The 23,226-nt window shown below is 35.1% G+C and overlaps 2 protein-coding genes across 11 annotated transcripts in view; one reads left to right on the top strand and one right to left on the bottom strand.

Moving 5' to 3' along the window:
- The window catches only part of pde7a (phosphodiesterase 7A), a 45,668-nt gene that overhangs the window by 20,893 nt on the left and 1,549 nt on the right, over positions 1–23,226 (bottom strand). For 5 of the 10 annotated variants that reach the window (XM_058764784.1, XM_058764785.1, XM_058764786.1 and 2 more), the window contains exon 1: positions 8,933–10,002. In XM_058764784.1, coding sequence (XP_058620767.1) covers positions 8,933–9,070 — 138 coding nt within the window. In that variant the 5' untranslated portion in view covers positions 9,071–10,002. Of the gene's footprint in view, positions 1–3,619; positions 3,698–3,895; positions 4,127–8,932; positions 10,003–22,079; positions 22,182–23,226 lie in introns of those variants that run through there. The other 5 variants (XM_058764796.1, XM_058764797.1, XM_058764795.1 and 2 more) reach the window with 4 other exon arrangements.
- Positions 13,875–23,191, top strand: dnajc5b (DnaJ (Hsp40) homolog, subfamily C, member 5 beta). Its single transcript, XM_058764802.1, has 5 exons — positions 13,875–14,264; positions 15,185–15,307; positions 16,998–17,211; positions 18,570–18,744; positions 22,100–23,191. The coding sequence occupies exons 2-5, from the start codon at positions 15,201–15,203 to the stop codon at positions 22,183–22,185; spliced, it is 582 nt and encodes a 193-aa protein (XP_058620785.1). The 5' UTR covers positions 13,875–14,264; positions 15,185–15,200; the 3' UTR covers positions 22,186–23,191.

The raw sequence follows: 23,226 nt of genomic DNA, 5'->3' as shown, positions 1-23,226 counted from the left end.
TTCAACATTTCTGAGTGATCTGTTTGATACTAGTCCAAGGTCTGCCAACATGAAGCCTGATTACGGTTGTTACAGATCAGGGTTTGGACCAAAAACCAGAATCAGCTCTTATCAGCACTACATTTACAACTTTGCAGTCTGAGATGCTTTTTTGGGTGGCCAACTTGTGAATCTCACAGAGTGAATCTCAAAGTCACTTTTTTTATTAAAAAAAATAAAAAAGGAATTATATTTTACATTAAAAAATGTTTGTTGTTTTTAGGATTATTAGATTTTAGGTTATTAGGTTTATGTTTTACATTATTGTCATGACATTTGAGGACATTGAAAATAGACAGTACATTCTGAACAATTCTCTTTGTTACAGTACAATATTTGGATATGGGGTGGGCGATATGGAAAAAATATGATTTTTTTTTTTTTTTAGAAATATCACGATTCTTTGTCATGTTGGTTTTACTATTTTGCAAGTTGTCTGAGCATAACAGTCAAACTAATTTCCCTATTATAAAGACAAAGCCTTTGAAGGTAAAAAAAAAAAAAAAGAAAAAAAAAAGGAAGATATTTAGGCCAAAGTGGGCGAAGATAATCTTTGTCATTATTTTATCTTTGTTATTAAAAAATAAGAACAAAGATACACATTACAACTACACATAATATGTGACCCTGGACCACAAAACCAGTCTTAAATGTAAATGATGTATATCATCTGAAAGCTGAACAAATAAGCTTTCCATTGATGCATGGTTTGTTAGGATAGGATAATATTTGGCCGAGATACAACTATTTGAATATCTGGAATCTGAGGGTGCAAAAAAAAAAATCAAAATATTGAGAAAATCACCTTTAAATGTGTCCAAATGACAACATGTGAGTGAGTAAATAATGACAGAAATGAAATTTTTGGGTGAACTATCCCTTTAATGACAGTTGGCAGAATGTTTAGTACTAGACCTGCACGCATCTAATGGTGCTTTTCCACTGCATGGTACCACACGGTACGGTTCAGTACGGCTCACTTTTGGGGGGTTTTCCACTGGGTACAGTACCTGGTACTTTTTTAGTAATATACAGGCTGTTTTTCTCTCAACTGTTTACTTTCATTCTAGACAATCAACACACAATCAGTCTACATGTAAAACTTGTGTGTTTTGACAGTATTAGCGCAAAAGATAACTTTCAGTAATCAGGGCTGTTTGACAAGCTTTTTAGTGCGTGTGCCTAAGGTTTACGTGGCACTCAGAAAAAGCCTACACATGAGACCAGCGCGCAAATGAAATGTTTAACCGGCAAGGCTTTAAAGCACATGCAAATAATGTACTTTCATGACTGCGAATAAGTGCAGTGTGTAACTGTACCGCTGAGTTAACACTAATGTGAATGTATGTGGCGCTGTACAGTATATTGATACGGCGGCACAAGAACTGATAGAATGTGCGCTGTAGCACAATACTACGATATTTCTTCAAAAGCAGATCGTGGAAACATTTTTATCATCCACGATCAAAAATCGTCAAATCGCACACCCCTAAGCTGATACAATTATTTTTATGCATATATAAATATTTGATTTATACTTTAGTCAATATCAACATTAATACGTGTAATTCTATAGAATCTTTTACATTTAAATTTTATGTAACTAATGAAAAAAATAAACTCAATACAAAATCACTATTACCTCCAACCATTATACTGAGAAACATCATAACTTATAATTACACAAAGTACAATGTGTTCAATTGTCATGGACAAATGTACACATTAAGAAAATTCCATTTTAATTATACATGTGTGTCTTCTGCAAAAGATTTTATGACTCAAACTGAAGGAAATCCTCCTCATGTTTTGGCCATAAAGCATTTCCAAGTTCCCTAAAATAAGTCCCTAAAAGTCTTATGGAATCCTTTTTTTCTTGCTGATATACGTTTAAAAACAAAAAAAACAGGTGTTTTATTTCATATTGATCCAACTTGACTTAGTATGAAATGCAACAAAGGCCAGCACAATAAGGTCATCTCAGGTCGGGTGTGCCGCAGGGTTGCAGCATTCATTTCTCTAAGCACGTATCTGCATTTTTTTTTTTTCTTGAAAGCGATAACGGTCAGTTTATAGTCAAGCTCCAACTTATTTCTTCCTCTTGTCTAATTGCAGGCAAGAAAAAAAGGAGTGGGTTCATGACAGAACAAGCAAACAAAAGAGGAAGCCAGACAGATTCCCATTAAACCTTATCCGACGCTGTGCTTCTAAACTCACTCAGATTAAAGGAACAGGCCTCGGAGAGGGCTCATAAATTCAAAGCGTCCTCATGAGTTATAGCACCATGCTGTGAGATGCTGGATAACGGTAGTGCACATTCCTGTAAGTGCCAAGCCATAAACGCTGTTTTTACTGCACAGGTTATAGAGTCGGTCAGGTCGCAATATAAACTAACTTATTAGTTAAGTACACCTGCGCTTTCTTTCTTCATGTGGTTCCAAACCTGTATGACTTTCTTCCTCTTTTTTTTTTTTGTTTGTGCATACAATGAATGTCTATGGGGTCCAAAGTTGTTTTGGACCCAATGACATCCATTGTGTAGACAAAAACAGCTAAAACATTGTTCAAGATATCTTCTTGTGTGCAACTTATTAGTTAAGTACACTGCACTATATTCAATTTCTTCAAATTGTTCCAAACCTGTATGACTCAAGTCGTAGAGGTTTGGAAAAACATGAAGGTGAGTAAATGCTGACATTTTTGCATGAACTATTAAGCAATACCAGTAAACTGTGTCAAAGCTGTGGTTGCTCCTACAGTTAAACTTCTCAACACGTTGTGTAACAGAACTCAGCGTTCTCAATGGCAGATCCGGTGGCCTTACTGCGAGACAGCAGCACAATTTGCTGATGGCAGTTTTGTAGTGCAACAAGGATTAATGTGACAGGAAGTGAATCAGTGTTATATTGTGACATGACATTCAATGGTCACTTCGTTGAGCCAACAATAGAATCGACAAACCAAACAGAGCTCAACACAAGGGATCGTTTTTGCAGAAATGCCACCCGAACCCAAATAAAATAATGATTAATTTGTAAAAAAAAATATATATATATATATTATCAACCTTAATGTATGTAATTCTATATATTTTTCATGTAATTTAAATATTTTATACAGATAAAAAAAAAATGATTTGATCAAAAAATGAAATGATCAAATAAATCTAATTATATCTAGACAAAAAATAAATAAAAATCACTACATATTTTTTTGAGTAGCATCATGAATAAGAATTGCACAAAAAAGTAGGCTACAATGTGTTTAATGTGCAAAAATGCCACCCAAACAAAATATCTCAGAGGCCCATATGTAAGGGAAATGACATCAGGATGGTGCAAGAAAAACTCGAAAAAGCGAGATACTGAATGCCTGTCAACAAGGGTGGAGATTTGCGTCATTTCCAAACGAATGCAATACTTTAATGCAAAAGATCTGCCATCCTGATGTGCCTCCATTCAACCACCGTCTTTAAAACCTATTGACTGAACAGCAAAAAAAACAGAAACAAACACAGCAAACGCAACTGAAAGTTAATGTTGAATGTGAAAGCAGTCTTGGCAGTGCAAGGGTTACTCACACATTTACACACCAGCAGCAAGTTGTGAAATACTGAAAACCGAACAGCTCCCTCCACATTCTTACCACATCCTGAAACTACGTCAGTCTAACAACACAGCACAAAAAAAAAACCTTATCGCATGAGTGAGATAAACATACTCCTTCAAAAAAAAAAAAAAACAACTCCTCCTCGCCCTGTCTGCACCATCAAACACGGCTGATATGACCTCCAACAAATGCAATTCAAGCAAGCATGTCAGCCTTCCATCCACACACACACAATGATGTGATATACCTTTGGCTCTCCACTCGCAAACTAGCTGCCAACGGTGTCAGTGAGAGCCCACAGATATGGCGGACACACCGGAGGACCGCAATGCTTCACATGCCGCTCGGGAACGGGCTGCTCTGCCTAAATGGCAAAAACATGCTGTCGAGCTGCTGATAAGTCATTGACGCAGTAAAGTAATGCATCACATGAATAAGTGTGTGAATCACGAGCACAGGCACATCAGAGACACGGCAACTGCCTTAACCTGCTAGAAAGCACGGCATAATCTGACATGTTATTGGGATTCTTGAAAACACATTGCAATTACTAAACACAATGCGAGTGGCATTTTTCCATTCCCTGGTCTTTGTTTTTTCAAGTGTGTTTGGGCCACATGTATGTGTAACGCTGCTAAAATCATAGACTGTGACTGATATCACAACACCCTTGTTTTTGGGAAGCCATTCGTTGGTTTACAAAAAGCATGTTTGAGAAAAGCAAGTGTGGGAGAAGTTGAGAGGGGAAAAAGAGTGAAGAGAAGAATGACGATAGAGAGCGAGAGATCCTGGCCATCTGTGATGTTGGCTGCAGCCCAAACCACTGCCCCCAGAGTCCAGGCACATGCTTAACTACCTCCCTCTGCAATGGTAGCCTAACAAACACAGCGAGGGGCACCTACACACACACACACACACACAAACAAGCGTTGCAACAGTCACTTATGTTTTATGACTGCACGAACACAAAAATTCAGTGTTTACAAAAAGATAATTTCCCTGCCTCTATGAGCCTGCAAAGTGTTTGTATAACCGTCTAAAACGCTACTGCTCCAACTCTGAGGTGCTGTTTGTGATATACAGCAATCTGTTGAATGGTGTGCTTTATAGCTGATGCATGGATATATTAAAATACTTTCTCTTATCACCAACTGTGCAAAAACCATTCTTAATTTTTGCAAAAACTGTGGTTCAACATTACTCTGTTTGAATGGCACGACATAGCAAACTGCTTTAAACCATGAAAAACAAAATTGGGAGTTGTCTAGGTTTTAGTCTATGTCCGTTGGCTCTGAAGCCATTTATATGCTGGTATTTTTCTAAAAAAAACTTCTGGTAGACATACATTTTTTTATATTATATATATATATATATATATATATACACACACACACACACACACACATTCATACATATATATACACATACATACATATATACACATACATACACAAAATACATTTACACTAAATACATTTACAATTATAATATTAAAATGTATTACTGTTGTTTGCATCAAATATTAATAGTAATACACTAAATATTTAATATATGCTATGTGTATATAAATACATTTACAATGTTAATATTAATATTCTATTATTATTATAACCATTATTATTTGCATAAAACATATACTAATAATAATAATAATAATAATATAATAACAAATGTCTATTTCTAATAGGAATAATAATAACAGTGTTAATATCATGGTAAATGGCATCAGTGGTATTATTATAAATGTTAATATTAATCACAGCAAATGGTATAATTGTATACACCTTTAAAATACAATAATAATACATTAAATATATACTTTATGTACATATTGCCATTTACAATGATAATATTAACATTTATAGCTGTAGATATAAATATGTATACATACACACACATTTGTATTTATTTAAATGTGTATGTAAATATACCATTAATATAATATTAATATTGATTCTATTATAATTATTTTTAATTGCATAAAATGTATGCTTCTACTACAGATAATAAATATTTATTATACATATAAAATATAATTATAACACTGTCTTTCAGATGAGCAGAGCAAAAATATTAATGACTCATCTTGCACTATACATTACTATCTTATCAACTAAACCAAACTGCCAACGACTAGGAATAGAAACTTGCATGGTTTATGAATGTGACGTTACTAAAGCCTACATCAACGCAGGAAAGAACACTTGAGATTTTCAAGTAATTTAACAAGGTATAGAATCATTTAAACTGAATATACATATGACATGACTAGAAATGGTGACCTTAACTTGGTGGAAAGCTGGGCTACACATAAAAATCCAAGACCTAGCTGATCTCATCTTTACATAGATAGTGGCTGCACTGCAAGCTGGGTCGGGAACAGGCTGGCGAATGTGACCAGTTTATTCGTAACTACAGAAATCCCGAATACGCGGCCCTTCCATACGGAGGGAGCACAAAGGCCTGGACTTGTCATGACCGAGGGCCTAAACTCTGGGTCTATCCCACATTCCACCCACAGATGAAATTCCAGCGAAAATCCAGGCAGAGCTTTGGTGAGTTTCAGAGCAAGCTCTCTGGGAGGCACTTAGTCAGGCATTGTGTTTTTAGAGAAGGCGGTTGTAGCTGCTGGGCTTTCATGCATGCAACATAACAGACAGAGATAAGGGACAAATGCTTTTTGCACAAAGCTTGCCAAAGCAATGCCATTAAGAGAGGCAAATAGGTCTCAATGCATTCTGGGTCAAACTCCCAATGGACCTCAAAATTGTATTAAAAACCAAGGGAAACAATTATTCCGCTGGCAGAACACCTGTTAGGATGGAGAGCGAGTCAGAAAACCTATGATGCAATGCTAATGCGGTTAATGTTGTTCTTTATAACAATTCCAACCAATCAGCAATCACTAGTTTGACTAGAAAAGCAGTAGCCAAATACATTTGCATATGATTGACTTAAGAGATGCTGATAGCATCTGGTAGACTCAGACAACCAGAGGTAGTTGAGGCAATACACTGGACAGAAGGGTTATCTAATCTAACTCCCAATACAAGCGGTTGCTTGGTGACATGACCCTTATTATTGACTGACTACATCTTAAATTCTGGGCCTCGAAGCCCTGCAGGGCTTCTTTCACTAGCTAAGCATGTTATCTCTCACTGTGTGAGCTTGCTGCAAGACTAGTAAATTTATCATGTACTTTATCAAGCACAGTGAGTGACAATCCTTTGACCCGGAGATATGCGTTATCTCTCATTAAAGATTCAGTACGGGCCGACGATAGATTACAGTTCATCTTAAAAGCGTATGCACCGACTTCATACTTGATATCTAGCACATGAAAGCATTATATTACTCAAAGTGCAAGCAACTGTTTTACTGCTTCATCACTTTATATTTATTTTAAAAAGCATGCAACACTTTATATCTGTTTCAACATGCTTGAAAGAGATGCAATGCTACTTAACCCTTACAGTATCATATATGAATTACTAAAGCCCATCAATTATGAACATGATCAAAACTTTGCTGAAAAACCTGTTGCGCACACACACATCTCTGAATTAAATTCTTAGCAAGTAAAAGACCTTTTAGTATAATTGTAAAAATATCCACCTTTAGGTCATGTTACATATGTATTTTTGTTGTGAAATCTTTAATGATTTTTTAAAGTAAACATACAGCTTTTGTAATATTGTTATTTAAAGATGTACATTTCTTACATATGACTTAGCAGATTTACTTGACCATCCATATTTTTTTTTAGACAAATCATGCCAAAATGTGTTTATGAAACATTATACAATAGGCTTGTATTGCACTGCATTATATGTTTTTCCCCCACAATAAAAACTACCGATTTTCAACCATAAAACTAGTGACAACTGGTATTTAAATGCATTATGTAAGCAGTGTGCTATACTGTTATAAAAATTCATTTATTTACATTACAAGCCACCAAAATTCTATCTTTTTGTCCATATATAACATCTGCACCAAAATGCATAATTTTGTTCAGTTTGGATCTGAGGTATTTTTCTTTCACAACTGTGAGCTCCATATTCTCACTATATGAGCCATGAAAGCCTGATGCATCAAATGTTATACAAAACATACACATACTTATTAAAAAAGGGTTCAATAAACCTATATTCTTTTCTGACTATTATTTCACATGTAAGGCTTACAGGGTTAAAAGCACCAGAGGAATCATTCAGCTTGTTAGAGTAGCAGAGAAACACCTAAAATCTCCCCAAAGGACACGGAGTAACAAGTTGCAAGAGGGCTGTCCAAGAGAATCCCCAACAAATTCAAACATCGTGTGTGTGAGGGGGAGAGTGACACACTTTCAGCCTGAAAAGACTGTCAGCATGTGGCCCAAAGGGACAACAAAACATATTTTGTGTTGCCAACACCGCAGTATGACAGCGACAACAGACAATTAGGGAAAATAACGCTGTCTCTTGTCAAGCCCTGACACTTGGGGACTTCTGAGTAAATAAATCAAGACCCTGAACAAGCACAAGAATAATTGAGCATGGACAGAAATTGGGCCTCGTCTCAAAGCCTTGTGAGCTGCCTACCTAGTAGGACTGAGAACCAAGAATCGGTTTCATTAATAAAAAAATACCGGAACTGGAATATTTTAAATAGGTTCGGTTTCGTTAACAATTCACGAATGTTTATACTTTGCTAAAACAGTCTGAATCTACATTACGAAACATACAGTAATCCGATTCCCCAAAAATGACTCTTACGATCCGGTTCGTTTTAGTGAACCAAAAGCACTAATCAGTCTGAATGGCTGCTTAATTAAACAGACTCGCTAATTACTTTGCAGTAATGCTGTCGGCTACTTATGATACCTGAGATTTGTGCTTACTAAATAGTTCATATGGCAACTAATAGTTAAACATACACATTAGGAATTTCGTTGCGGTGTTCTTTAAAATAAATAAACAAATGAATGAAATGTGTTATCATTCATTAAAAAGTCATTTGATAACGGAGCAGTAAAAGCAACTACATTTCCTTTCTCCAACTATTTCTTCAAAAGTAGGCCTACTAAATCTACAGAACAGTCTAGATTGATAAATCCTCCGGAACCAGAACGGTTCAATTTCTACAGCAAGCTAAATTTTTGAGCAACATTCGCGCGTTCCGAACATTCGAATAGTTCAGATGCTCCGAAATGATTCGAACCAACGTTCGGAACGCGCGTCTGATTCTTTAGGTAGGCAGCTCGCTAGGTTTTGACACACAGCCAGAATGTTTTGTTCTTTACCTGTGACAGCTGCCTCGGGTCGGGGGCTCCGAATAAAGAGGAACTGGAGCTGAAACTAATGGCTCCCCTCCGGCTGAGAACATGTTTGGGAACCGGCCTGTCTAGAGGCAAAACCGGTAACTGATAACATAATTCCATTGAATAATATCAACGCTATGGATCCGGATCAAAAATAATTCAAACCCGCAGAAAAAAAGTAGTAAAACAATCAAAGGAATCAAAAGAAGGCGGAGAGGAGAACTTGCATGGAACTTGAGCGCTGTTTGCAACTCTCAGAAAGCACGGGAATCCCCTCTCTTTTAAATTGCAAATTAAAAAAAATATCAGTTTAAATGCTCAAGAGGCGAAGTGCTTCATTTTGTTCGGATCGATCTGGTTCTCGCGCACACCGCCGTCATTATTGATATGGTCCATATTTCCCCACGCGCGTGTCTCGTGCTCCATTTCACTCGATTTTTATTCATCAGGCTCGTTTTTTCTTCCTTTCTTCTCGCTTTTCCCATGCAAAGACCACGGCCTGCGGGACGACGAGGCCTCTCCTCTATCTTTTTAGTATCTTTAGAAAAAAATGCTTCCTCATTTTTTAAACTCCGTCCAGTCGTGAATCATCATCATCGTGCAAATGGCTCCGCAGTCTCGTCTCCCAAATTAAAACAAAAGGCATGACCACTTCAAACCCCGATGCCGATGCTTGGAGGAGAAAACAGAGAGATCCGGAGAATATAAAAATAAATGTACGTGAACTTATATCCGTTTAGCGACGGATTTCATTCAAGCTCTGCGCTGCATGAACATTTATTCTCCCTCTCTCATTTTTTCTCAATGCAGACACACAGATAGCACCCGTAATTCAGCACACACTCAATGCAGTACTGTATATTAACCAGAAGAAAGTGGCCTTGGTGAAATAAAAACACGCCCCTCGACCACGCCGTGCGTGTGTTGGCACATGTTGTTCGGTCAGTGTCAAAAAGAAAACGCAAAACGGGAAATAAATTACGCTTATTACATACGACAGTCTCAGTTAGTCCTGAACATTGCAAGCTGTTTCCGAACATGCACCACCTGCGAAAGAGATGGGGTTGTACAGAAAGCGTTCGCAAAACGTCCTCGTCTCTCTGAGCCAATAGGCGCGCAGCAGTTCCTGTAACGCCCGTTCCCATTGGATTACATCGAACAGAGATTTTGAAACGGCGAATCTCATTGGCGCTGCTTTCAAGACTGATTTATGCACTCGTTCACTGACTGTACGGACCTCAACAAGGGTATTCCACTACAACGGGGTTTGCCCTGCAGCCGGTCTACATCATTGCCAGTGATTACCTTTTCTCGGTATGAGTCATCCAGTTATTCGTGAGCAATGAGCCACTGTTAACTTTCAATAATAAAACCCATGAGTAAACGTGTTTTGTTGTTTTTTTTTTTTTGAAAAAGAACATTTCACTCTCCATAGTTTCTTCCTTTCTCATTTTTTAAGGACCCTGCAGAAAAACACTCCTTCAGCTGGCTTAAATTGTTCAGCTGGTTAGCTGTTTGACCAGACCAAGCGACTTAGGTTTCCTAAACCCTTCTAAAACCATGCTGAGAGACCATCAAACCATCATAAGCTGGTTTAAGCTGATTTTTTTTAGCAGGGTAAAGAAACCTGGGAATCAAATGTATATATAATACAGTAAAATGTAATGTTCATGTTATCGTACCTGTAGGCCTATGGCAGATCCATGTGATTTACATTTACACATTTAGCAGACGCTTTATACAAAGAGACTTACAGAGAGGAATAGAAGCAATTTGTCAAAAAGCCAACAATGTTCGTAATATAAAATGCCAGGTTTAAGAGGAGAAATGCTCAAAAGATTTTTTTTTTCTTTTGTGTGTGTGATTACACTTAGTATATTACACATACACATGAGCTCGTTTCTTTCTTCCAGTTTTGCCTTTAGAGCGTTTGTTTACTTAAGTCAAGACATAAGTGTACCACAGAGAACTTTGTAAGTTTAAACAATAAGCATGTTGTCAGGCATTACCAGATAATTGCATGACAACACATAGTCAATAGCAGTCTCTAAGTATCACATTGTGTGCTGAGGTACAATTTGCATGGAAACGCAAGTCATAAGCATGAACTAAGGCTTATGTTACAGTTTCAACAAAAATATTAATGTGGAAAAAAATTACACTTAGGTTTACTAACTGAAATTCATCCTCAAGGTAATTGTGTGAGCCAAATACACTGCTAAAAATAAAAGTTCTTTATTAGTTCTCTATGGCTCCATAAATAACCTTTCACATCAACAACCATTTTTGGGTTCACCAAAGAACCTTTCAATGGACAGTTCTTAAAAGAACCATTTTTTTCTAGACTGAAGAACATTTGAATAATTAAAAGGACTTTTTATCCACTATAAAGAACCTTTTGTGCAATGAAAAGGTTCCATGGATGTTAAAGATTCTTCATGGATCCATCAATCCCAATAAAGAACCTTTATTTTTAAGAATGAACAACCTTTTTATTGCACAAAAGGTTCTTTATAGTGGAAAATGTTCTTCAGATTGAGAAAAAGAAAGTTCTTTAACTTTTCACTGAAATGTTCTTTGAGGAACCGGAATGATTAATCCATGGCATTGCTGCAAAAAAAATACCCCTTTTGGAACCTTTATTTTTAAAAGCGTAGAGACATTTTCTTACCATTATCCTTTCTTTTGCAATCACTCAAGCAGACATTTACCTAGAAGCAAAATAATCAAGTTCGACCCACTCTGTGCAAGTTCAACCCACTCTTTGGGTCATTTCAATTTGTCAATTTAAGTCGTAAAGCTTTGCAATGTTAGCAAATGTTTTAACTTGAGTTGCTGGAGACCAGGGGACAATAGTGAACTGTGCCATGGCAACAGAGGCCATATGCCAGTGGTGAGTATAATTGCTCCATCCCACCCCCTCCCCACTGCTCACAATACAATTCTGCACAACCAAACCCCAGACCATGCAGTCCTAATCCGTTTCTAGGCATCCTGAATATACACTGCCAAATCACACAGATTACTAGAGTGCTTTACCCCAGTGCACACCAGAACTTCTTGGAACTATTATACAAAAGCTTTGAGATCATTTTTTGCATGCATTGATGATCTATGTTGATATATTACTAGTTTTAGTGTGACTTAAACACTGGGACTAAACAGAGAAAGCAAACACAACACACTTAAAAAGATAAGACGTCTGGCATCATGTCTATATCTGCCGGCGTAGTTATTAACGGATCTGTTCATTCATTTACTTTTACAATAACGTTTAATCAGTGTCAAGGACTGCTTCCCGTCCACTACCGTTGGCCCCCGCGTGCTGCTCATTTGGGAGTCTCACATTTCCTGACTGAGGGGCAATCATTTCATTAATGGGTTGTTTCGGAGGCTTAGTTTGCCACAAATGCTGTTCCCCAGGCAAGACGTGCTTTGTGGGAACAGCCTCCTGAGGAGACAATGATGAGGGGTGGCGAGCAGCACACCTGCTAATTCCCCTCGAGACTCCATGTATCCACTTGCAATGTGACCCTGTGCTATGCAGCAGTCATCAGGAGACCATAAACAAGGGGAGCGCCGGCATAATTGATACTGCTGCTTGACGTCAACCGGCCCACTGGTGACTTCCCCGTTGTTTTGACTGCTGCATGTGGTTTTGAAAAAAAAAAAAAAGAAGAAGAAGAAGAAAATATGTGACTGTGACAGTTCTGTCTTTTTCCCATACAATTTCTATGTATAATTTAAATAGATGTAGAAATGTGACTTTTTTTTGCACTTGACTGACATTTTAAAAATGGTGAGTGGAAAGAGTGTTGTAGATTAAAACACTATCTATACAACAAGTATGCAAGTTTTTCCATTAACTGCTTAGAATAAAACTTGTGCTCAGTTGCCATCTTGTGGTGATACAAGGTAAGTGCTAGGGTTTTTTTTAATATATGTTTTTTACCCTGCTTTATTTAGATCAAGGGTTTTTAAACTGGGGTCTGGGGAAAGGTTTACAAAAAAATAAATAAAAATAAAATAAAATAAAATAATACAAAAAGAAGAAAAAGATTATTTATTAAAATAAAAAATAATATACATTTGACTTGAATAAATACTACATCTAAAGGTACTACTGTGAGTAGAAAATATTTTCCAAATTTATTTCACACAAATTTATAATATTCATTTTTTACAGTATAAATTGGGTGTTTAAACAAGAAAATATATAGCTGCCTTATAAATTGTAGGATGGGGGTCACTTGCACAAGCATGATAATATTTGGTGGTCTGTGGCATCTAACAAATAGATTGAAAACCTATGATTTAGAACATACTATATTTGTGAGAAAACAAACAAACAAACAAACAAAAATGTGTGGATAACATTATGTAGCTAATTGAATAAATTATGTTTGACAGCATCTCTGGTCTGGTCACTTTTTCATCGTACAATTTACATTACTATTGCACCCCTTTAGAGTTACAAAATAATTAATGTTAAAAACACAACTTTAGTACCAATTTTGTACTAGTATTCTAACTTTATGCATTGTCTTGTATTTATTTAAAATGTAATAAGGCATCAGAAATAATTTTCGTTTGTTTAGTTCACAAACACTTCAGTATGTTCACAAATATCTTGAAAAATAAATCAGTTTTTAGTTTATTGCAATATACAGTAGCAAATTATGAATAACATTGTTCATATTAGCATATTGAAATATATTGCTGACAACATTCTCTGACGTGAGTCAATGCGGAGGTCACGCTGTTCATTTTGAACATTCATTTTTATTATTTTATACCCGACTCATTATAAGACTTTTATATTTTGCTGTTTTTGCACAAGCAATGTAGTTTTGTTGAAAATGCATTTAGACGTCACTACGTTTGTCACGCAATGGTATTGAAAACATCAGTTGCAGAAAAACACCACACGATGGCGATCTTACATCAGAAAGAAAATGCATCAAACGCACGCAAACAATGTAAGACTAGCTAAAAAGTTGTATGGACATAAAACCTAACCTTTTATCCTCTCCAGTCCTCATCGTGCAGGTTTAAAAGTCCGTTTTAGCAGACAACATGGGTTCATCCTTCATCCAACAAACATCTTCCACTCTCTGCTCAAGCACCAGGCACTGAAACCTAATGAACCTTGTTGGTAACCATGTTAAACTGGCCTGAAGTTACCTGAGCTCATGACTAGTTCCATGTATAATTCATCTCCTCAGTAATCTACTCACCTTCAGAGAAGGAATCTGACTCCATTAGCCTGTCTACCTGCCCTGGAGAAGGACTTAAATTTGGAGTCTGTTAACAGGTAAGAAAACGAATTATCTTCTGTGGGATTTGGAGCAGTATTGCACTAGTGAAGCAATTTTTTGCTTCTTTCTTCTGCAGTCAGCCATTGTAAAGCTCAATAGAGATATGAAGGCTGTATAATTTTTAGAACTAGTTAATATTCTATGAAGGCTCATTACAAAAGATGGAATTATTCAGGGGTGGGGGTTGGAGGTTATCAGAGAATCCATGTCAAACTCTTGTTTGGACAGATATTTATATATATTCTCTGCAATAACCTTCCAATAGATGTCCTTTCTTACAATTGCTTGTGAACTTATGTAAACAAAAAGTCAACCAGGTCTGGGTTGATGTGGAAAGAGTGACGTTGTAAGTCTCAAACCAAACGTCATTTCCCTGCAAACACAGAAGGTCATCTGTCTTCCTTTTGGGAACAAAATAAGAATGTTCTGTGAATGCTTTGTTGTTTCTTTTTAACCAAAAGCTAACCCTCCCTGAACATTGTAGAGGGTATTTTTTTTACACCTTTTGTTACAACCTAAAGGGAACCTACACAAAACATTCCCTAATGGTTATTTTTAAGTTTAGATTCATAACCTAAAGCTAACCTTCCCAGAATGTTGCAGGGATGTTTTCATGACAGCCTAAAGCGAACCAACTGAGAATGTTCCCTAATGGTTATTTTTAGGTTTTATTTTTATTACTAAGAGCTAACCTTCCCCTAAATGTTGCAGGGATTTTTTTTTTTGTTTGTTTGTTTTTGTGACAACCTAGAGAACCTACACAGAACATCACGAACGGTTACTAAACGGTTAAATTTTGAAACCATTTTTATTTTGTTATCCCATTCTCAAAACATTCTGGGAACCAAAAACTGCTAGCTATAGGCTGTATCTTCTTCACCACACTCTTCGGTGTCTTTGTTCTTGTGATGTTAAGGTAATGGTTTAAGATCATGGCTGAACAAAGGCAACGGGCCCTGTCCACATCAGGAGAGGCTCTGTACCAGATTCTTGGCCTTGACAAGAACTGCACTCATGATGACATCAAGAGGTCCTACAGGTAAGACGTGATCCCCAACCTATTTGTCCCAAGGTGCATTTACTGTATGAAGTTTGGGTTCTACTTGGGGTGAACAAGGGAGCAAAGGATAGAGAAAGTGCCAAACTGCGACTCATTCCTCTATAATCTCAGCCTTCAGTTGCAGTGGAGCTGCATGAATATAATATGACTTCCACAAAACTAAAATATTCATTATGCTGAACAGATGGCATCCCTTATTTTACTGGGATCAGGAATGATGAAGGAATCTTAGATACAAGTGCATGTTCAGGGGGAGCACGACGTGTGCATGAATGATTCTGCACTATAATTTACATAGCTCCATGGAAACGTGCCAACCTTGCCTTTGGTGGTAATATCTTGACGCTTATACCATAACGTGTTGTTTTCACTTGTCAGTTGGTTTAACAAAACGTTATGCTGCAGCAGAGCAGGGCAACCTGGGAAAACCTGGAGAAAAATATTCATAGCATCATTCTTTGTCATACATATAGGAGAATGTATATGTAAGACAGTAAATAGTTTTTCTTTTCTGTGGCTGCTTATATACACAATTTTCCAAGGCTGCAATTTATGCACAACCTGTGCTGTTTCTGTGCCTTGTATGCTAAAACACGAAGATGTCAGAGAGCTTCATTAGACAACTTCATTTCTAACACCATACTGATGTTCCAACAATTAAAGTGTCAAATTGTTCTAATTTACACGTTGTTCAAGCAGGCATTTAAATGGTTAGCATTTTAACAGCACTTGTTTGGTGTTAATGAATATATAATCATCACAACTCTTGCAGACGCCATTGGCTTAATCAAAAATTAACAAGCAAGCGTGCTCGGAGCATAATAAATTATAGATAAATTTTTTTGTTTTTGGTTCAGCTAAAAAAAAAAAGATTATTTTCATGTAATGATTTTAAGATTAAAAATCTTAGCCGGTTGTTTTTTTTTCTTTCTTTTTGTATTAATAGCTTTATACTTCATGCCTTTTACAAATACCATAGTTTGCTATCTGATCATCCACAACCATTTTGAGTTTAAGGATATTACATTTCACAGCATTATAAAATGTCAAACTCTTCCTTATTGCTGCAGAGACTTTTGAAGAGTGTTTGCGAAGAGTTTGGACATGCTGGCATTCATTCAGAGCAGACCTGAACTGAGTCAGAGACAGAGACATTTGCAATGCACTGCTGGTTCTAATGGGAAAAATGTCAGAATTGGTGACGTTCCTCTCTTCACCACCCCTCATGTGCCGAGGAGCTTTTGGAGGCACTAATGGGGTCTGCGGTCTTACCGACACACAGACAGGTCAAGCAGCGTGCGCACAAGACAGCTAGCCGCAAAAGATCACACCCTGCTGAGATCATCAAACAGACAGACAGCATTTTAAACTGGCACATGTTAATGAGTCTCCTCTTACTGTGCGCGAGTCCAGAAGTATTTTTGTTTCCTTTTTTAAGCTAATGGTTGTTTTATGTCACTCTCATTAGGGGAATACAAAGAAAAAAGTCACATTCTCACATTCAAGGTCATTTAAATATACTTCCTGACATTTATATTGATCTTACATTTTCATTCCTAAGACTTCTATATGATCCTCAGGTCGGTGCAGCTCTTAGCAGTCAGTTTTTCGAAGAAATCTTTCATTTTTAAATACCTTGCCTGTTGTTTTTTTTTTTTTTTTTTTTTAGGAAGCTCGCTTTGAAATATCATCCTGACAAGAACCCAGAGAACCCCGATGCCACTGACAAATTTAAAGAGCTCAACAATGCTCATGCGGTGCTGTCTGACGTCACTAAGAGGAACATTTATGACAAGTATGGCTCCCTGGGTCTGTATGTGTCGCAGCAGTTTGGGGAGGAGAATGTGAACACATACTTTATGCTCTCCAGCTGGTGGGCAAAGGTGCGGTATCATCTTTTTGAGCACTTTAGGGAACAATTTTTGCCTGACCTGACCTTTGAAATCTACTCCTGTTGGTGTAACCTACACATTAAATAATATTAATTATATTATATATTAGTCTACCATTTAAAAGTAATTTTATTGGTCATTTATATATTTTTTTATATAAAAATAATATTTTTGCAGCTAATTATGTTATCCCCCCATGTTCTTGATTTTGTATGTACTTGAAACCATGTTTAAATATTTAAATATTATTTTATAACAAAAATGTGTTTACATTAGCTACATGGACTAACAAAAATACTAAAGCCTTTAGTAATCTTTGTTAAAAAAATTTACATTTTTACTTTAAAAAGTTGTATATGTTCATAATTTTTAATCGACCTTAGCTAACAGTGAACAATTACAATGTCATGTTAACAAAGAATATTAAACACTATAACAAATGTATTGCTCATTTTCAGTTAATGCATTAACTAATGGAACCTACTTGTAAAGTGTTATCCAAAAATGTGTATAAAAAAGACAGAATGAGACTGAATATTGTAATATTAACTCTGAAAGATAAACCATAGAATATTATTGCAAAATGAACAAGTCAATAAAGCTTTATTCTAATTTATATAAATGCATTTACTCACTAAATGGTCATATTTTATATTTACATTATAGTATATGTGTTACAGTGTATTTATGTGAGTAATACTACTAAACTACATGTATTTAATTAGCAACTTCTTTTGCTAATACTGTTTTTGCTATTAGAATAAATTACATGTTATATTATTATGTATGAACTTAATATATTTAAGTAAATTATTTAACTTTCTAAGGTAATATTATATGTGACCCTGGACCACAAAACCAGTCTTAAGTGTCAATTGTCAATAAGCTTTCCATTGATATAAGGTTTGTTAGAATCGGATACTATACTATACTATACTATACAATACTAGTCGAGATACAACTATTTGAAAATCTGGAATCTGAGGGTGCAAAAAAATCAAAATACTGACAAAATCGCCTTTAAAGTTGTCCAAATGAAGTTCTTAGCAATGCATATTACTAATCAAAAACGACGTTTTGATATTTTTACAGTAGTAAATTTACAAAATATCTTCATGGAACATGATCTTTACTTAATGTCCTAATGATTTTTGGCATAAAAGAAAAATCTATAATTTTGACCCATACAATGTATTTTTGGCTATTGCTACAAATATACCCCAGCGACTTAAGACTGGTTTTGTGGTCCAGGGTCACATATAATACAGATACTGTAATATTTTGAATGCATTTTTATCTAAACTATACCCTGACACTGCCAGTCTGATTTTGAACATTCTCATTTATAGGGTCTGTTTGCCATCTGTGGCTTGCTGACAGGTTGCTATTTCTGTTGTTGTCTGTGCTGCTGTTTCAACTGCTGTTGTGGGAAGTGCAAACCGCACACACCTGGAGAAGAGGACCCGGAGTTCTATGTGTCTCCCGAAGACCTGGAGGAGCAGATCCGTACGGACAACGAGAGAGGTAAAAGGACACGCTGACGTGTTCTATACGTGGTCACACTCAGTTTTGAAATAGCATATGAGCACAGAACACACCTCAGTCACTCTACAGCCAGATGAAAATGGTTAAAAAAAGCACATCCCAAAATTACTGCATCACATTTTGTTCTCGATAACAGCATCTTCTAAATGTCTTAAATGTTAATCTTCAAAATAGATTGTTCTATGGAAAGCGGAAAGGCTTTATGAAGACTTAAATATTACATATTGCGCAACGGAATCGTTCTAAAATTAATTTCAAAATAGCTTTATATGATAATTTTCTAATTAAAAAAAATGTATTAAATACTTAAAAAGAACAACAAGCTTTGATGTAGCAGATCATGGCTTATCAGTTGAGGGAAGTGCTTTTAAGAAGGTTCGACTAACGTAATAACTCATCCTACTTACAAAAATAAATAGTTGATACTTCTGAGCCAGATGTTTGGATATAATACGCTGTTGTTCTGCCAGTGAGCTGTAGGAGGTTTTTTACATCTTGTGCTGCAGTCCCTCACAAAAGTGATAATTACAGTCTGAGTCATTTCTCAAAGTGTGTTTGCATACTAGTTTTTTATAGCATTCTCACAATAAAAATAAACAATGTTTTCTTTCCCTGCATTTGAAAGTCAGCACGCAAGATGGTACAGACCAAAAAAAAAAAAAGCCTTGTTTTGTCTTATATTAGATTCAAGCTACGTCTATGTAAAAATACACTGTTGACAAATCAAAGTTGACTTCTATTCACCTAGACAAGCTGAGAACACAAAGCACACAAGATCCCACATTTTTATACTAATGAAGTATAGCAGGCACCCGTTTTATAGCATTTATATTTGTGTAGCACGAGAAAAAATTCAATAAATGTTTCATAGACTGATACCCAAGTCATGCCCTACACATTAAACAATATTATTTATATTATATATTAGTCTACCATATAAAATAATTGTATTATTCATATTAAATAATATTTTAGCTAATTTAGGTGATTTTTTTTTTTTTTTAGGTTAAGCTTTTTTAACTGTATTTTATTGTCTTTCAAAGCATTTATATGAGTCTAGCACCACATTACACATTAAATAATATTAATTATAATTAATTATAATAATGTTATTAGTCATTAAATAATACTTTCGCAGCTAATTTAGTTAATTTTTTGGTAACCTGAAAATATATTTTTACAGTGTATTTTATTGTCTGTTTGATAGCATTTATTAGTGTAGCATACAAAAAATCAATAAAATGTTTCATAGACACCTGTTAAAGTCATATATTTCTGAAGTAGTCTTAAAAATCTTGAAAGATACTCTTTTAGTGTTCTCTACAAGTTAAATATTAGTCTACCATGTAAAAATAATTTTATTATTCACAATAAATTATATTTTGCAGCTAATTTAGGTGATTTTTTTTTTTTAGGTTATAGTTTGTTTGTTTTAGGTCTGTTTCATAGCATTTATCTTAGTGTAGCACACAAACAAAAATCTAAAAATAAACAATGTTTTCTTTCCTGCATTTGAAAGTCAGCACGCAAGATGGTACAGACCAAAAAAAAAAAAAGCCTTGTTTTGTCTTATATTAGATTCAAGCTACGTCTATGTAAAAATACACTGTTGACAAATCAAAGTTGACTTCTATTCACCTAGACAAGCTGAGAACACAAAGCACACAAGATCCCACATTTTTATACTAATGAAGTATAGCAGGCACCGTTTTATAGCATTTATATTTGTGTAGCACGAGAAAAATTCAATAAAATGTTTCATAGACTGATACCCAAGTCATGCCCTACACATTAAACAATATTATTTATATTATATATTAGTCTACCATATAAAATAATTGTATTATTCATATTAAATAATATTTTAGCTAATTTAGGTGATTTTTTTTTTTTTAGGTTAAGCTTTTTAACTGTATTTTATTGTCTTTCAAAGCATTTATATGAGTCTAGCACCACATTACACATTAAATAATATTAATTATAATTAATTATAATAATGTTATTAGTCATTAAATAATACTTTCGCAGCTAATTTAGTTAATTTTTTTGGTAACCTGAAAATATATTTTTACAGTGTATTTTATTGTCTGTTTGATAGCATTTATTAGTGTAGCATACAAAAAATCAATAAAATGTTTCATAGACACCTGTTAAAGTCATATATTTCTGAAGTAGTCTTAAAAATCTTGAAAGATACTCTTTTAGTGTTCTCTACAAGTTAAATATTAGTCTACCATGTAAAAATAATTTTATTATTCACAATAAATTATATTTTTGCAGCTAATTTAGGTGATTTTTTTTTTTTAGGTTATAGTTTGTTTGTTTTTAGGTCTGTTTCATAGCATTTATCTTAGTGTAGCACACAAACAAAAATCTAAAAAATAAAACAATGTTTCATAGACTCCTGTTGAAGTCTATATCTTATCTTGCTGAAGCAGGCTAGTCTCAAAAATTTTTGAAAACTACTCTTTTAGTGTTACCTACACGTTAAAGGGATAGTTCACCCAAAAATGAAAATTCTGTTATTAATTACTCACCCTCATGCCGTTCCAAACCCATAAGACCTTTGTTCATCTTCAGAACACAAATTAAGATATTTTTGATGAAATCCGAGAGCTTTCTGGCTAAGGCACAGAAATGTAAAATAGTCCATGTGATATCAGTGGTTCAACCGTAACTTTACGAAACTGCGAGAATACTTTTTGTGTGCAAAGAAAACAAAAATAACAAACATTCCAGTTGCATTGCTGTCTATGTAGGGTCAGAAGCTCTCGGATTTCATCAAAAATCTTAATTAGTGTTCCGAAGATGAACAAAGATCTGATTAATCAAAGAGTAATTAATGACAAAATTTTAATTTTGGGTGAACTACCCCTTTAGATAATAAAGATTTTACAGTGCACCATGTAAAAACTATTTTATTCTAATATTTCGGCAGCTGACTATTTAGGCTACCTGAAAACTTATTTTTGTCTGTTTCATAGCATTCATATGAATGTTTCCTAGACTTTATATCCTGCTGAAGTCGTCTCTAAAAATCCACCCCTGTGGTCTTAGAATCAGAAAACTCTCAGCATTAGGTAAGCCAGTGGACAGTGGGCTGCCCTTCAAATCAGTGATACTGAGCCAGCTCGATGAGGTCAGAAAAGCGCAGCCAGCAGGGGCAGGCTAACGGCAGATTGCTGGGACGTCCTTGGAGCGTACAAAACACTTTTCATTTCAGCAGGAAGTTCAATTAGGAGTGTGAAATGGCATGGCATTAGACGCTGTAACCTCTTGTATATTCCATATTGAACATATGTGACCTCTTTTACCTGTGATTTTGGTTTTCCAGATGGCGACACTCCGATTGTGATGCAGCCAACCAATGCTAGTGAGAAGACCCAGCTGATCGGTGATGGACACAGAACATATACCTAAATGAAAAAATGTGACGATAGATATTAATTTTAAAATTCTTTTTGAATATATTGGTGTCTTTTACAATATACTGTTTATGTTAGGACTGAGAAAGCTAAAAATACTCAACTTCTTAAGCTTTGTTTAGCCATGCTGTCTGTAAATAACAGATATTATATTATTCTTATGCTTCATGTGGAATTAAAACTGATAATGTGATAAAAATGATACATAAAATGATTCTCCTTTAAATAATATTATGTACACTCAAAAAATATCAGGGCCTAAATTTAAGATTTTAAGAATTTTTTTTAAATTTTCCATATAACATTTTCATCCATCTGGACATTTTTAACATAAACTAATAAACGTAATGTGACACATATTTGTCAGTCATTCATTCAGTTATTCATTGTGAAAACAATTAGATTTATTCAGTTAAAAAGTATGAACATGGTTCAAATATAGCTATGGAATATTCAATTAACTGCAATTAGTTAAAATGTATGAGATGGAAAGAAATTTGATTTATTGATTATAAATATGTACATCAGTCTATTAGTATTTAAAACAGTCTAAAGAGTTAAAAGTCTACTAGTATTAACATTTATTAGTACTATTAAAGAAATCTTACCTGTTCCATTTATGTATGACAAATATGTAACACAATAGGTTTATTAGTTTGTCTATGTTAAAAGCGTTGTGTGCAAGTCAAATTCATAAATTCTAAATTTAGGCCAATTTTTGGAGTGCATATCTTACAGATTTTCAAAATATAAATTCAGATATTTCTGTACATTTAACAGTGGTTTTAAATAACTAGAGGCGATTCCAGGATTTTTTCATCTGGGGGGCACAAAAGGGCCACAATTAATACAGAGGGGCCAATCTTATGTTGTGTATTTAACTGTAGATATCTAAATCATTTAAATAACACATTTTATTTGCTTTGTGACAGTACTCTACATGAATATAGATGGGATATTCATTGTTTCATAAAATCTTAATGCAACATAATGTGCACAGAGCCTGCCTTTTGGTTTGTTTTCAGACTTTTTGTTT

The sequence above is a fragment of the Onychostoma macrolepis genome, chromosome 24 (assembly GCF_012432095.1).
Source record: "Onychostoma macrolepis isolate SWU-2019 chromosome 24, ASM1243209v1, whole genome shotgun sequence".
Lineage (NCBI taxonomy): Eukaryota > Metazoa > Chordata > Actinopteri > Cypriniformes > Cyprinidae > Onychostoma > Onychostoma macrolepis.
This window is presented reverse-complemented; position numbering and strand designations above follow the sequence as displayed.

What these genes read in the sequence shown, in the direction of transcription:
- dnajc5b (XM_058764802.1), top strand. Translation starts at nt 15,201, where the DNA reads ATGGCTGAACAAAGGCAACGGGCCCTGTCCACATCAGGAGAGGCTCTG. An exon ending in GACATCAAGAGGTCCTACAG is followed by an intron (nt 15,308 to 16,997) that starts GTAAGACGTGAT and finishes TTTTTTTTTTAG; the next exon opens with GAAGCTCGCTTTGAAATATC. An exon ending in CCGTACGGACAACGAGAGAG is followed by an intron (nt 18,745 to 22,099) that starts GTAAAAGGACAC and finishes TTGGTTTTCCAG; the next exon opens with ATGGCGACACTCCGATTGTG.